The sequence below is a fragment of the Synchiropus splendidus genome, chromosome 1 (genome assembly GCF_027744825.2).
Source record: "Synchiropus splendidus isolate RoL2022-P1 chromosome 1, RoL_Sspl_1.0, whole genome shotgun sequence".
NCBI classification, from domain to species: Eukaryota; Metazoa; Chordata; class Actinopteri; order Syngnathiformes; family Callionymidae; genus Synchiropus; species Synchiropus splendidus.
The window spans coordinates 66,049,410-66,065,079 of NC_071334.1; the positions used below are offsets into that span (position 1 = coordinate 66,049,410).

At 42.4% G+C, this 15,670-nt stretch overlaps 1 protein-coding gene across 1 annotated transcript; it reads right to left on the bottom strand.

Annotated features, from left to right (window-relative positions):
• Positions 1 to 395: 395 nt before the first annotated feature.
• Positions 396 to 6,483, bottom strand: LOC128752784 (SLIT and NTRK-like protein 1). The gene is made up of 2 exons (XM_053854400.1): positions 6,209 to 6,483; positions 396 to 6,109 (listed from the first exon to the last, which is right to left on the bottom strand). The coding sequence occupies exon 2, from the start codon at positions 5,514 to 5,516 to the stop codon at positions 3,414 to 3,416; it is 2,103 nt and encodes a 700-aa protein (XP_053710375.1). The 5' UTR covers positions 5,517 to 6,109; positions 6,209 to 6,483; the 3' UTR covers positions 396 to 3,413.
• Between the last annotated feature and the right edge of the window lie 9,187 nt (positions 6,484 to 15,670).

The window sequence follows — 15,670 nt, forward strand, 5'->3', positions numbered from 1 at the left end:
TACACTGACTACAAACGTGAGCTCTGCAGCATCATGATGATACATGCTACTGAGAATATGGCAACTATGTTTCTTGTAATATAGCTTACTAACTGGTGATCTTCCATTTCATGTATATTTTTAAAATCTTGTACTGCTCAAATTTGCCATAGAAGGACAGACAATGAGAAATCCTTACGTCTGTGTAAAGTCTATATGAATATCATAGCCAATTATTTGTGCAAGAAGTATCGTCGTTTCATTCCATGCCATGACTCACCAATGAGATGACTCTGAGAAATGCCGCAAAGGGTGCAGCCAAAGAGAATATGTGTCATTCTCTCTCTGGAGTATCACACACAAGTCATTATTCTGTTTCAAAAATAAACCCTTAAAGGCACAGTGAGTCTCTGTTTTATTTTATTTGGAGTGCAATATATACTTTAAACAGCCACATATGTATACTAAAAAAAATACCCTTTACGTGTTGGCAACCTCCTGTGGTAAGCAATGGCTAGCTATTCCAGCTTCCAGAATGAAATGCAGCGGCACCTTGATCAGCCACATCTTGGGAAATGACAGTTGGAAAGTACTTTCAGCAAGGACATACACAACACAAAAAAAATAGAAAGATAGAATAAAAAATACATGAAGCTCTCTATTTGTTATAGAATTTTGTGCCTCCTTTCAAGGGCGAAAAATAGGTTTTGCGAATACTTTGCGAATGAAATTGCATTTCTACAATCCATTGTTATGTTCATTGAACCCCACATTTAAATAAATGAAAAAAATAAATCACTGCCATCTAGTTTTTCTGTTTTTTTTTGTTAAAAGGTACACTGACTGAGCACCTTTTCTCCCTTGCAGCTCTCTGTGGTAAAACATTATCAAGCGGTATTATTATTAGTAGTAGTAGTAGTAGTAGTATTATATTATTTGCACAGTCGAACCAAAACACCTGATGTGAAATCACATTTGTACAACCAGATCCTGTTTTCACTCAATTTCAACCACACTTTATTAAACAAAATAGAAGCAGGTCAAATATTGCAAAGCATATAAATGTCAATTCTGAAACACGTGTTTGAAAACCAAGACAAATCATCAGTGGGCTGTGGCACAACAACACTCCACAGAACCCCCGACTCCCACCCTGCCCCCATTCTCCCTTCCCCTAGAGAGAAACCAGAACAACAGAACAGAGGACAGCAAGGTGACTGAACCCAACAAAAATAAAACAATAGATCATCAGCGATGATGACTGTTTGTCACAGATCTAGTGCGATGTTCTTCCCCAAGGTCACATGGTTTCATCTGCGGGGGGAGTGTGTGCGCTTGAATGCAGATGGTCACGCTACTGCTCTCGCGTCTCTTTTTGTCTTAGGTCTAGTGCATGTGCAGGGCAGCTAGTGTGGAAAGGCAAAAAAAAACAAAAGAGAGGAGGTGATTCAGCACCATGGACAGCGTTGCTCTGCAGAGCCGAAGTAAAACCTTAGAGTCTGATTTCGGTCAAATTTTTCACCACAGAATCACAACATTTTGAAAAGCGAGTCGTATCAGACAACCACGCAAAGGAAATCTTTTAAATCACCTGAACAGAATAGACCACATCTACCACAGAACCCGAAGATTGAAAATATATTTTTGAAAGTTTTCACTTACTTAAGGAACTGTGCTGGGGATATGGCTCTTCCTCATCTGACTCCCTTGAAATATTAAAGCAAAAGAAGGAATTGAAATACAGCCTGTGTCATGACTGCTTTTATTCCAATCTGTTTCCAACCTAATATCAACACGAATGTTTGCTTCTCACTACCCTACACAGCCTGTATTCTATTAGAAGCTGCTGACCATGTGTAGGGAGAGAAAGCTAATGGAAGTACACCCCAATCCTGAATCAGCTTTTGTACCAAACCCTGATAATGTTTAAGCAATGAGGCTAAAGCAGGCCCAGCAACTCATGCCCTTGTCATTCTTAGTCTGCAGCCATGGTACAATCTTTTTCTTGTGTTGTGGCTCTTTAACAGGGGGAAATGACCACATTTCTAAACACTTAACATCCGCTTTAATGTAAAGTTAATGACATTGTTGACACACTGGCGGCGCTACAATGATGCTTTTTAATTTTGAGACAAAGATTTAAGTAGCCATTTTCACAAATAGCAAAGTAGTGTCATGAATAGGACATCAAACAGTTACACTGTTAATGTAGCACTAGCTTGTGACATGTTTCCTTTGATCAATTGAAACAATTCTTGCCCAAAGCAACCTAGTTATTATTTATTTGTTTTAACAAATACCATGTCTTTTCTTTAATTTGGACCAATTCAGATGGCTATACAAAAGCTCACAACAGGATGAGACTGAGCAGTAGCCATTAGCTTTTTTGTCTGAAAAGAATGTTTTTTTTTCTCACATAAAAAAAAGCATTCTACTTTACAACCAGTCTACTTGCACGGTTTACATAGATTGAAATATAGCTGTTGTTGAAAAAATATGATGGTATAAACCCCCCATTTTAGAATCTTTTCTCACACCCTCTCACGCTGAAAGCAAGCTATATTTCATCGACACACACAGAAATAAAAACCACAGAACTGTTATTTTAGCTACATTGACGTCGCAGCATCTGAGTGACAGTAGTTGGTCATGCTCATCTGCGTTTCTGGATATCTGAAAGTCAACAATTGGCACACCATAAAGTAACACAGTTTTACATTCAGAAAGTAGATGAAAAGCGCGCAGACAGTGGGTTTCATCTGCACCATCTAGTATAAATAACCCCAATATTTATCGACAATCAAATGATAACAAATGAAAAAAGAACATGCACTGACAGCTTCATGTCCATCAATCAAGATTTTTTTTTTCCTTATCTCTTTAAAACAACAAATACAAATCCTAACCGCAGGTTCACAAAAAATAGAGAAATGGCACTTTTGTAATAGTCATATATAATTATTAATATCTATATATAGGTTTAACATGAAAAGGGTTGTTGGTTATGGTGGTTATGGTTCCTCGCCGTCTTGTGTGTGTGTTGAAACCATGCGAAATATCTTCATGCAGATTATGATACATCGGTCCCAGTATTTACATTTACATTCATGCGTTCGTGCACCATTTCCCGGGTCCTGGATCCGGCTCAGTCTGCAGCTCTCTCTCTCTCTCTCTCTGTCTCTTGCACACACACACACGCACTCGCACACACACGTCTCCCTTCTTCCTCCCCCTTGCTGTCTCAAACAGATCCGTAGTCCGATTGCGGCAAATAGCAAGACAGAAAGGACGGAGGGAGGGAAGGTATTTAGCCGAGAGGGGTTTGTCATTTACATATATTACAGAGCAGGTTCAAAAATATGTCACTTTATCCAGCGGTTATTTATGTCTGTAGGTGTCTGTATTCCAGCCTGGTGCGGGATTAGTGTTTTCCTTTATGCATCGTTTGTGGCGGAGAGGTGTGTGGTGCAGTCAAAGACCCGATGTGCGCCCCCGTCAGCATGATAAGGCCCACTGTGCCAGTATGAAGAGTCGCAAACTGTTTGTAAGGAATTGATCTCTGAGGCAGATGAGTTTCCGTCCCTTCGCTTTGAGCGTTTGCGATTACGCAGGATGAACACAAGCATCCCCACCACAGTGAAAGCAGACGTGACAAACACCAGCAGCAAACCGGGAACAAGCACTGAGATGGAGACCCTGTTTGGCTCCAGGTAGGAGTTTGAGCGCGTCCCAGGATCGAGCGTGAAAGTGTTGTTTTTGGAGTGGGATGTAGGGGACATTCGGTCATAGAGTTTTGGGCACATTAGATCATTCCGAACATAGCGGAAGTCTTGTTTCCAGAACTCTTCCGGTGACTCACAATTGAGGTCACTCACGATTACGTCGGCCCCGAGCTTCTCCGTCCACTGCTTGAAGGGGACAATGTTGCATGAACAATCCCACGGGTTCCCGTGTAAATCGATCTGTATGATTGAATTGAGCTGGTCCAACACACCAGCCACGGGGAGATAGGGAAAGTAATTGTTATGAAGACTAATCTTGGATAAAGAAATCCCAAGGAAAGCGTCTACAGGCAAAGCTTTCAGAAGGTTGTTGTTCAGGAACAACACCCTCAGGTTGGGCATGGGACTGAACGCGCCAGCTACGATGAGCTGAATGTCATTGTATTCCAAACTGAGATATTCCACATTGACGAGTCCCACAAACATCTCCGCTATCAGTGTATCCAGGTAGTTCTTATCCATGTAGAGCCACCTGAGTTCACTTTGGTTCTGGAACGTGCTGTTGTCAATCATCTTTATGTTGTTCCCTCCAAGATCCAGCAGGTTCAGGCTGGCGTAACCTACCAGCTGGTTCTTCTTTATAGCGTGGATGTTGTTGTTTCTCATGTTCAATTCGTGAGCGGCCAAAGGTCTTGGCTTTAGGCTGGAGAGGCTTTCGAGCTTCTTACCCTCACAGTTGACCCCGAGTCCCTGCCTGGACCCAACCAATTTACAGCTGCATGGCTGTGGACATGTCATGTTTTGTAGATTTACTCGATCCCCGCTCGCGCCGACCACCACAGTTGTGGGTTTTGTTTTCAGCTGCCAGTTCTCACGAGATTTAGAGCGGCTCTTTGATCCGTGGCTGCCAGGGGTTGGGGCATCTCCATTGGTCTTGAAAGGCGTGGGATGAGGGTTCGCTGCCGGCTCCGAGGTCTCATCCTGTGTGGGAGGGGCAACCAGGCTGATGTCAACGCCACCACTTTGCGAAGGACACAGATCAGCCTCTGACGTCTCATTCAAGTCATTCCCCTGGAGCCTGGTAGGAGCCTCACAAATAACCCTGCCAATAAGTGCATTCTGGGGAATGTTCTCCAACCATTCCTTCAACGAAACCAGGTCACAGTTGCAGTCCCACGGGTTGTCCTCCAATAAAACCTCTGCAATGCCTGGTATCTGCTCAAGCACCCCCTCGTAAGGCAACGTCTTGATTCTGTTCCCCCTCAAGTCAAGATGTGTTATTGGCACATGTTGGAACACGTTGATGGGAATTGCAGTGATGAGGTTATCATTGAGTATCAACACCTCGAGTTTATTTAGATCCCTGAAAACAGCAGGGTCTACATCCCTCAGCAGATTAAAATCAGCTTGGAGGTACTCCAAGTCATCTAAGCCCAGAAAGGTGCTTTTTCTGAACGATCTGATCTTATTGTTGTTGATGTGAAGCCGCTTGACCAGCTGGAGTCCGAGGAAGGCGCCCGGGACGATGTCGTGCAAACCATTGTTCTCCAAATGCAGGCTCACCGCATTGTAAAAGTTTGCAAATTCATTCGGGAATAGTCTGGACAGAGAATTTCCATGCAGGAGTAAGTGGTAAAACTGTGAACTTGGACCAGTCAATTGCTGCAGCGTCGTGAAGCTCCTTTTTTCACAGTCTATGTGCAGGTCGCCTTCGATCTCGTTGCAAGAGCATATCTGCTCCTTACAAACGTCCCTTGTCACATTCCCACTGGCAACACAAAGAGCCGCATTCAGCAGGACTATCCAAAGCAGCATTTTCTTTTAACAAACCATTCCCGGTTTTAAGACATATGAGCAGTGAATTTGGTCATCATTGGTAGAGGAGGGGAAAAAAAAGAAAAAAAAGAAAGAAAGAGGGAAGTTGTGTCAAAAAAAAATTAAGGCTTTCAAGTCCTTCCTCATACATCCATGCTGCGTCTGTGTCCAGACTCCGCGCTTTGGAAAATGCGCACGTCTCAATGCATCGACAGAAATCTCCGAATTCCGTGATAACGATCAAAAACAGGCATCTGTAGAGTCTGAGACATCTTTTGTACAGTTAATCTGACTGACCTTGGCAAAGATAGAGCGCGACAATAAAGAGCTCTCCGTTTCTCTGGTGCTGAATTCACACCCCTGCGCCGAAAAGTCAGTGTCGAATGCGCCGCTGCGCACAAGCCGTATCCCCTCTCTCCTCCGCCGGTGATTTGGATCGGTTGCTCCGTGCCGGTTCCCTCCCTGGCGATTCGGGAACGACAAAAAAGACCAAAGCAGACAGTGTGTTCATTCTAGCGCGGTGCTCCAGGAAAGATCTGACACTCTCTGCTGAGACGCGATGGCAGGAATCCGTCGACTAAACTGAGGGAATGCTGCGAGTGGAGTGCGAGAAAAAAAGAAAAAAAAAATCAATGCAAAGCTCTAAATATGTATATACTCCCGACTGGTCACGTTTAAGGCTCCCAGCTCACCAGCTTCTCCGTGACAAGTGTCCAAACTGGCGGCGGGGAAAACAGCGTTGAGATATAACATCATAATGTCTCCGTTCAATAGCCGCAATTACTCCCATCCACGGGGGACGATACTTTCATCTCTCCTCCGCTCCCACTGCCGTGACTCTCCGTGCCCCATGCTTTGAAAACACTGTTGAATGCGGTAAAAACAATTATCTGCGACAGGCGTCCTCAGTCCTGCACAAAAACGGAGGAAAAAAAAACTATACAACAAACGATGCGTCAGTGTCTGAGCCTATATGCGCATGTGTGCGTGGCGTTCCTTTTTTTTTCTCTTTCATAATGTTCAGCAAAAATAGATTCGCTGAGGTAAAAAAAAAAAAGGGGGGGGGGGGGGGGTCGTCAGATAAGCATTTTCCCAATTAATTGGTGATAAAGCTCACTTAGTTTGGACCGTTACATCAGCTCGAGAGGGATGAGCTGCACCCCCTCTCCCATCCCCTGCATCTGCAGCTGGGATAAACCGAAGAAATGATCAGCTGTGTTAAATATCCTCTCTGTGCGTGACATCATTTTTGATTGTGGAGAAGCAGCACAACACACTGTTGCACGAATGCAAGGAGCCGGGCTGGAGCTCCAGCACAAGTTGATGGGGCTTGCGATGGACACCAGTCTTTAAGTTCATCGCATGCCATGTAAAATCGCAGAACAAAGTGGCATCTTGTGTATATTTCACAAGGCAACATGAACAATGTATTAGTTTGTATTTGTTTATTTTTTTGCGTGAGTCTAGTGTGCAATATCTGCCATTTCATCCTGTTGAACATATGAAACAATCCCAGACTTTGATGTCTGTATATGAGAATAACTTGGAAAAAACAAGTGAATAGTCAAGGCAGAGCATTGAGAAGAAAACAGATGAATTTTCATGTTGCAGCAAGACTAGTGGGTGTAGGTACATTGTTATTGTGAAAAGAACAAAAACATATGCTCTGAAGAATAAAGCTCTCACTACACCTTTAACATATGAGGTTGATCTGTTGATAGACAATGGTTTATTTACTATTACCTGGCAGGTAGATATTATTTTGACTGAGTTCAGTCAGGAAGCTGCATAAGCATGAAAATATATGTACTAACCTGTTGTCTAATGTTGGGTTGCGGAGGCAGCAGCCTGAGCGAAGACGCCCAAACTCCCCAAAGTATTCTTCGCTCCAGCTACACTAGTTCTTGATAATGCATTACCCTGAAAGAGTTTTGGCAAATAATTTCAACATTTTATTTATTTATTTTTTTTCCAAATGGGTTTAAGAAAAACAGGATTCAAAATAGTACTGAGAATCTTCTTTTCATTACTCTGATATGGCAGGTGGCAAGATGAACTGAATTGTTTTCTAAAAATAATTGTAAAGCTCTGGTTTACTCGTACAAGAAGTGAAGAAAAAATATATACAGATAGATAGATAGCTAGATAGGTGAACTCCTGACTCTGAGACATGTGGGTAGCTCACGAGACCTCCTTCAATCGAAAGTAGGAATACCGTGATATCAGAAGATCCTCAAACCCAAGACTGAGACAAGAGCATGCAGAGACCAAGTCCAAAACTTTTAGGGACGGGACCGAGTAGACACCAAGACCAGGAACAAAGCCACACAGAAGACACTTTACAGATGCATCACATTACAGAAGCAAGTCCATCTGTCATGTAGACACAATTTTTACTGCGAAAGAAACAGTAGTCTATTCTTTGGAACCAACTGTTTGCTCTCTGTCTTGGTCTCATCCTTCATTGGTCTTGGTTTTGGGGCCTTAAAGTATGGTTTCTGCACCTACGTCTCTGTACGTTCTGGTCTCAGGTTAGGTAATCGTGTCAGCACCATGTCGACTTGTAAAACAAGAGCTTTGCTTTTGATTGTGCACTTTCATCGTCATGAAACAACTCTGCGCTGTTCTTTCTGTTGATCTCGTTCTGCATTTTTCTTTCTCAGTCGTAAAGAGGAGCCCAAGATACTCGAACTTCCCCACCTCTCCCGCAACCTGGGCAAGACATCCCACCCTTCTTCCGCAGAACCAGTGTCTGATTTAGAAAAATCAATGCTCATCCTCACTGCTTCACATCAGGCTGCATCTGACAGGTCTTGTGGGCCAACACACTGAGAATTTCTGTCCATGCACACCATCAACAGAACCTGTTAAGTAGGGCAGTCAGTGGATTGATTTTTCTCTTGAGGGTCTTTAGGCTAGCTATTTTTCTGGTCCCCCACCTCCAACCGGTTTGAAATGTATGCTCTTAATTGAATACTTTTGACATGTCCTGGTCTCATTGTTCTCCACACATGGATGTCCTTCCTCCTACAGTTTAATGTTTATTTCAGAAGTTTGACTACATTTTACAATGGTTAGTGGAAAAACTTTAGCCAATGGAGGACAATGTTTTGTTGGTGAACAAAGTAGGTTGTGCCTGTTCCTTTAAACTTTGCTGGGGCCATTTTAAATTCTGCCCGTGTGTTGTCCATTATTGATCCCCTTCAACAAATCCCGCCATGACAGTGTCTTTCAAATGGCTGTGGCGTCCCGCTGCGGTGCACATCAAAGCATATGGCGTTGTTTTCGAGCGATAATAAGTAACCCATTGTCAATGCGGGGTCTCGAGTGGGCATGGGAAAACAAACGGAGGCTGAGCCGAACTGACATGCGGATGAGCCAAGGACACATCACTAACTCACTCTAAGTAATGAGATGTATGTGTAAGCAGCTACTGTTTACCCTTGTATGCGCACATCGCCGCGTACAGTGTGCGCGTTCTTATCTGCCGCAGGTTGGTGGGGCGGTGTTACATTACAAACACAGCTTAGTCACGGATGAGGGTCTCATTTCCACACTGAAAAAAAAAAGATGAACATTTCTGAATGTGTTTTATTTTGGCTTAGAGCTTGTTCAACCGCTAATATAATCCCTGTATTTCATCAGGAAAGAAAAACAGTCATCATGGAGACATATCTAATTGGATTATGTATATGAATGTATCCCAAGGAATAATTGCATGGGCCTCGGCATCAGGATACGATGTGGATCATGTCGACTTGCATTAGCGTTGATGAGGGTCCAGAGGAGCTTGTATGTCATCGGCAAACATCAACACGTGATTCAAGCCTCGCCTGCTCAGCCACATATATTTACTCGAGGCAAATGGTCTGATCTGAATTGGATTATATTCTTAGATCAGACTTATTGAGACGGAGCTTTTCAATAGAAAATCATTTCCAGACTGATTCATTCACCACTGGACGGACCACCGCTTGAACTGAACTGATGTCGGCAACATTGTATTCCAGACTTGGCTCGAATTAAGAGGTACAATCTGATGTCTTTGTCATGACTTGTCAACGGCTTGTCCACTCACACCAGGGTAAATGGGACGCTTCCACACCTTTGGTGGCAATTGAAACGAGTGACATGCTTCAGGTGGAGTAGTGCAATACATTTTCAGGATTGAAAAGGATGCTTTCGACTCTCCACTGCTGATGCCAAGAACCATCTGTGTAGACTTCCTCTTCACTTCATCCTTTGCATGTGACTTTGTGTTTCTATGCGTGGTATACACATCACAGTGTAAGCTGCATGTGACATTCTGCCCTGCTTGCAAAGTAAAGGGTTGTTTCCACTGACTGGCAGAGGTTAACCTGTTTTATTTCTGTATTTCCACACATGGCTGACTCACTGTCAACACAAGTCCATTCTTTGAAGTGGCAACACAGCATATGGTTTTGAGCCAGTGAAAATTCTCCTTATCAAGTTTTCTTTGTGTCAATTGAATTGCAGCATGGCTTATAAAAAGATGTTGCCCCAGCGCCACCTGATGGCCTCAGAAAATGAGGACACTGTTTTACAAAGCCTCATCAACCCATCATTAACAGTTCCATTATTCTAAATTATATTATCAGCATATAGAGACATGAACTTACATATTTTGTTATTGTAATTTATGACAGAAGCAGTTGACTCAAAGCCTTTCTTCGCCACTATGGAAAAGCCAGTCAATATACATACTACATGATAATTTCCTTCCTGAAATGTTCTCCGTAGCAACATTTAATAACAATCAACAAGTTCAAACATCATTGGCAACCTTTCTTTTTCCTCATTTAATAGGAGCTATTCAGCCTTATATCATATTTCAGACTTTTGAAATACAAACTCTGCATCAGCGTTTCATGCTGTAAATCAGACCATCACCCTCAGCATATGAGTACAAGAACCGAGGTTTTTCTAAGGACGTGGGGGTTGTGAACACATGCCACATCAGCTTTGCAGTGCTTTCCTCCAGATGTGCATGTTTGGGAGAAGCGCTTCTCTCCCAGGGCTTCAAAGGCAGCCGGCTTTCGAGAGGCTGAAAACTCTACGGGTAATTACGTAAAGGTCAGGAGCCATGTTAAGCTTGGTTTCGCATCAGCATGTTTGCCTCAGCTTTCGCAGGCAGCATTCAAAATAAGTCTGGCAGTTTTGGACTCCTGGTGTGGAAGGTGGGAGAGGATATACCATGTGATCCGTAAGAAAATCGGAACTAACAGTGGCATTGTTGACTGTTGCTGATATGGTTTCATTTTCTCCACACCTGCTCTCATAGAAAATTCTACACCATTAGATGGATGACACCACCATCATCGGGCTCATCTCAGATGGAGATGAGTCTGCTTACAGGAGGGAGGTGGAGCGGCTGGTGTCCTGGTGCAGCCACAACAACCTGGAGCTCAACGCCCAGAAGACAGTGGAGATGGTCATAGACTTCAGGAGAGTAACAGTTTCTCTGTCCCCTCTCATGTTGGCTGGTTCGTCCATTCCTATTGTGGACTCCTTCTGCTTCCTAGGAACCACCATCACCAAGGACCTCAAATGGGAGCCAACCATCAGGTCCCTCATCAGGAAGGCCCAGCGGAGAATGTTCTTCTTGAGGCAGCTACGAAAACTATGACTGCCGACGAAGTTGGTGGAGTTCTACACGGCCATCATCCAGTCCATCCTCACCTCCTCTATCACTGTCTGGTACAACAGCGCCACCTCCAGGGACAAGAGCCGACTGCAGCGCATCGTACGTTCTGCTGAGAAGGTGATGGGTTGTAGCCTGCCAACTCTTCAGGACCTGTATGTCTCCAGGACCCAGAGACCTGCAGGTCGGATCAGAGCCGACCCTTCTCATCCTGGACATGGACAGTTTGTTCCTCTTCCCTCTGGCAGGAGGCTGCGGTCCATCCAGACCAGAACCTCCCGTCACAGGAACAGCTTCTTCCCCTCGGCCATCAGACTGTTGAATTCGTGAACAGCCTTGTTGTTATTTGTTTATTTTATTTTATTACTATTATTTATTTGCATTTGTATTTTATTTTTTTTATTTCTATTTATTTATTTTATTTTATTTTATTCTTTTCTCAGCACTTTCTCAGCTCCCCACTGACCAAGGCAAAAAATTAAATTCTCATTCTTTAACTCAGTCCTCAGTTATCATTGCACTAGGTCAGTTCACCATTGTGCTGCAGCCTGTCTCCACTACTTCAAGAGAAAGGATGCTTTTTTTCGGTTTTCCTCCTGTTTTATTCATATTTCTTTATCACCTGATTGGTTTGGATATGACACACGATTATCTAAAGACAGATGATTCTACTGCAGGGAAACGGTAATCACATGTCAATCTGAAAAACAATGTTTTTATCATGCAGTTCGAGCCTTGCAGATGTGTCATGTGCCGAAAAAGATGGGTCAAGTGCAGACTGGAAGTCGATTGCACTATTGGCAAACGCTGCAGCAGCACTCCTGATGCATCGGGCATCAAACCTGAACAGGGAATCAGCAGAATGTTTGACTGGTAATCCATAAACATCCATCCACAAACCAAATTCATTCTCCTCCAATGTCTTTGCCATCAACAAAACTGACAACTCAGCCTGTTGAAAGTTGTTTTCCTTCCTGAGAAGCCGTTGTTGACAGAAACGATGCTATGGGATTCATGGAAACTGTTTAAATAATTGAGAATGGTGTTTAGCATGTGCTGTGGAAACATAACTTAAATAGGTAATTCAGTTCAGGTACATGAGAAGAAGCCTTCATTTTGAAGGGAAACACTGTTATTTCTCAATCCTCCGCATCCACCCTGGAAACCAGCCAGTACAACCACATGGATCTGTTGCTACCAAGCAGCTCCACTGGAGCCGTTTGGGGTTTCAGGCAAACACTGTTTCAACATTTTTCTGACCTCGATCAATAGCAGATGGAAACTACAGGGGGGAAGACACGGTATACCCGAACCAATATGTTTTCTCAGACTACTTCCTATACACTTCTACATTAGCAGCATCAGTCTAACAGACAGAAAACTAAGATAAAAAGTCTCCGTATTTGATGAAGTAGAGGACACACATTTCAAGAATTTGATAAGATTTTTATATAAAGCATGTGTCAAACTCAATGGAAGGAGGCTCAAACTGCCCCACCAAGTTTGTTTCCATCCATGTCGAGCCAAAGATACTCTGTGTTTTATTCATCTTTGAAGTAAACATCCACTGTCCCATGTCACATTTTATTCAATCTGAATACATTTTTCCAGTATTTGAGAATCACGTTGTAGTCGAGACCAAATCAAGACTTCGAGGGCCCCAGACCAAGTAGAGCCAAGACCAAACTGAATACAGAACTAACTACTAGTTTGCGCCAATGATAGCATTTCTGTTCTTGATTTATCTTGACTGTTTTTTTTTTCTGCAGGAAATAAATGTATGTGTCTGTATGTCTCTATGAGACTTTTGATTCTATATTCTTTATACAGTTTAGTTTTGAGCTTGGTCTCGCCCTCCTCATTGGCCTTGGTCTTGACTCAGTCTCTGGACCTCAAAGTCATGGTCTTGCCCTTTGTCTCTGTATGCTCTGGTCTTGATATGGTCTTGACAGCGATGTCACAAATACTGAAAAAAAAATGTATTCAGATGGAATAAAATGTGTAATGGAACAGTGAATGTTTATTCTTTATTTTCCAGATCTTGGTCTGTGTTGAACATTTTGCCCGTAACCTTTTTGAATTGACATGTCTGGTTTAAAGGTTTCTTAAGCCTGATGACGCCTTTTGTTAATGATGCATTGTGTAACTGAATAAAACAGATAGAATTCATACAGTTATTTTGGCAGAATGGAAATAAAACCACAAGGGTAGGTTCAAACAAAGCAATTGTGTATGAGAATATGAAATGTGATGTGACAATGTTCCCATGAGGGCGGAGATTTTCTGCTTATGTGTTCAGTTTCAAATCCCATCGTGAGACATCTTTAGAATCCAACTTCATTTTTATTGTATCACGACAAACAATATGTATATCATGGATGTAATAAGTCTTATTGATGCTTGGCTGTCCAATTTTAAACAATTTGACAGACTAAATATGTATAAAAAAATGAAAAAAGGGAAAAAAAAATCCTTCAACAAAATCCTGGTCTTCCAGTTCCACTCAATAAACACTGCACCCAAACTTTCCCAATGATGAATTTCTGATAACATGTGGCGGAAAACGATGTGGGATATTTCAAAGCTGCTTCTTGTTTTTTTTAACTGTTTTGTCACACTATACACCCTGGACTATACTGGGGGCCCAAAATTTTTGTTTTTTGGTACATATTTATTGAATAATTATAGTAATACTAAACTGTCTACTATACATCTCGCTGCTCTAGTTCTCCCCTAATGCACATATTATGATGTGAACATGATTCTTGCTTCAGAAATCCGGCCAATGACAGTATGAGAAGCTCTGAATTGATCCAGCCTGTGAAATAACAAAGTTAGAATGAGGCTTAAATGAGCATGGAGACTCCCAGATGACGCCACTTTCCACTCTCTGTGCTCCCTTTATTGTTCGAACCCTGTTGCTTCACCAACTGTCTCAGGTTATTTTATTTATTTATTTCTTCTATGCGCCTACGTAAACATTAACATAAAAAACGCCTGCCCCAATCACACTGTATGAGACCTTGCTTTTTATTATTCAGATTGCGACATGTCTGCCTTTTAAAGCCCTTAACCATCACATATCCTGACGTCGTGCTTTCTCCATTAACTCTCCCACACATGCTTTTGCCGTGATCGTGTAGCATTTCAGCCCCAATTTGCCAATCAGCTCTACATAGCACATTTAAACTTCAGGCTTGAATCGTGGCATTAACAAAGCTCAGAGAGTTGTTGTGTTTCCAGATGTCACAATTAATGCCTCTGTGGCTTGTTACCATGGAGACCGCTTTAGCTGGCTACATTTCTTCGTCTCTTTTTGTTGTTTGTATCTGCGAGTGAAGTCAGCTCAGTAATTGAAGTCAAATATGGAGTCAGTATGTCTGATAAATGATAGCATCTATCTATCAATCTATCTATCTATCTGTCTGTCTGTCTATCTATCTATCTGTCTGCCTCCGTCCGTCCGTCCGTCCTTCCGTCCGTCCGTTCGTCCGTCTATCTATCTATCTATCTATCTATCTATCTATCTATCTATCCATCTATCTATCTATCTATCTATCTATCTATCTATCTATCTATCTATCCATCTATCTATCTATCTACAGTATGTATCCATCTATCTATCTATCTATCTATCTATCATCTATCTATCTATCTATCTATCTATCAATCTATCTATCTGTCTGTCTGTCTGTCTGTCTGTCTGTCTGCCTCCGTCCGTCCGTCCGTCCATCCGTCCGTCTATCTATCTATCTATCTATCTATCTATCTATCTATCTATCTATCTATATATCTACAGTATGTATCCATCTATCTATCTATCTATATATCTACAGTATGTATCCATCTATCTATCTATCTATCTGTCTGTCTGTCTGTCTGTCTGTCTGTCTGTCTGTCTAGCTATCTATCTAACTCTCAATCCAGAACAGCTAAATGAGTTAACACCCATGACACAATAAGGAAAATAGATACCAGCAGGACAGAAACAGTCTATGCTTAATTAAAATTATTCGAACCATACCATTTTTAAACATCGCTGAGCAGTGCACTGAAGCGGTGAACGGAGCGAATGATGAGGGATGTGTTGGTTTTTGAGGCAGAAGAGCAGGTTCGTGTAAATGAATCACTTGTTCTTTACTCCAACCACGTCATTGTGAACGACTCGGACTATTGCGCGAGGATGCTGTGACTGAACAAATCAGAGATGGACGGACAACAGCAACACTGAACTGTAACATAAATGTAATGTAAAACTTAGCAGCTCAAAACTTAATAATCAAAAGCTGTTAGAAGCAAACGTGGACATACACATGGCAGCTACTCTCATTCTTTACTCTTGCTTTGCCTGTTACTTATGACTCTCTTCATCTTTTGGTGAGAAGAACAGAGCATGGTTAGAACATCCAGCTGTCATGCAAGGGTTTGCCATTTCTCCTCTGCAACTGCAGCTGAAGCACTTATTTACATGCATTCTCATGGTGCGCCGACA

What these genes read in the sequence shown, in the direction of transcription:
- LOC128752784 (XM_053854400.1), bottom strand. Translation starts at nt 5,516, where the DNA reads ATGCTGCTTTGGATAGTCCTGCTGAATGCGGCTCTTTGTGTTGCCAGT.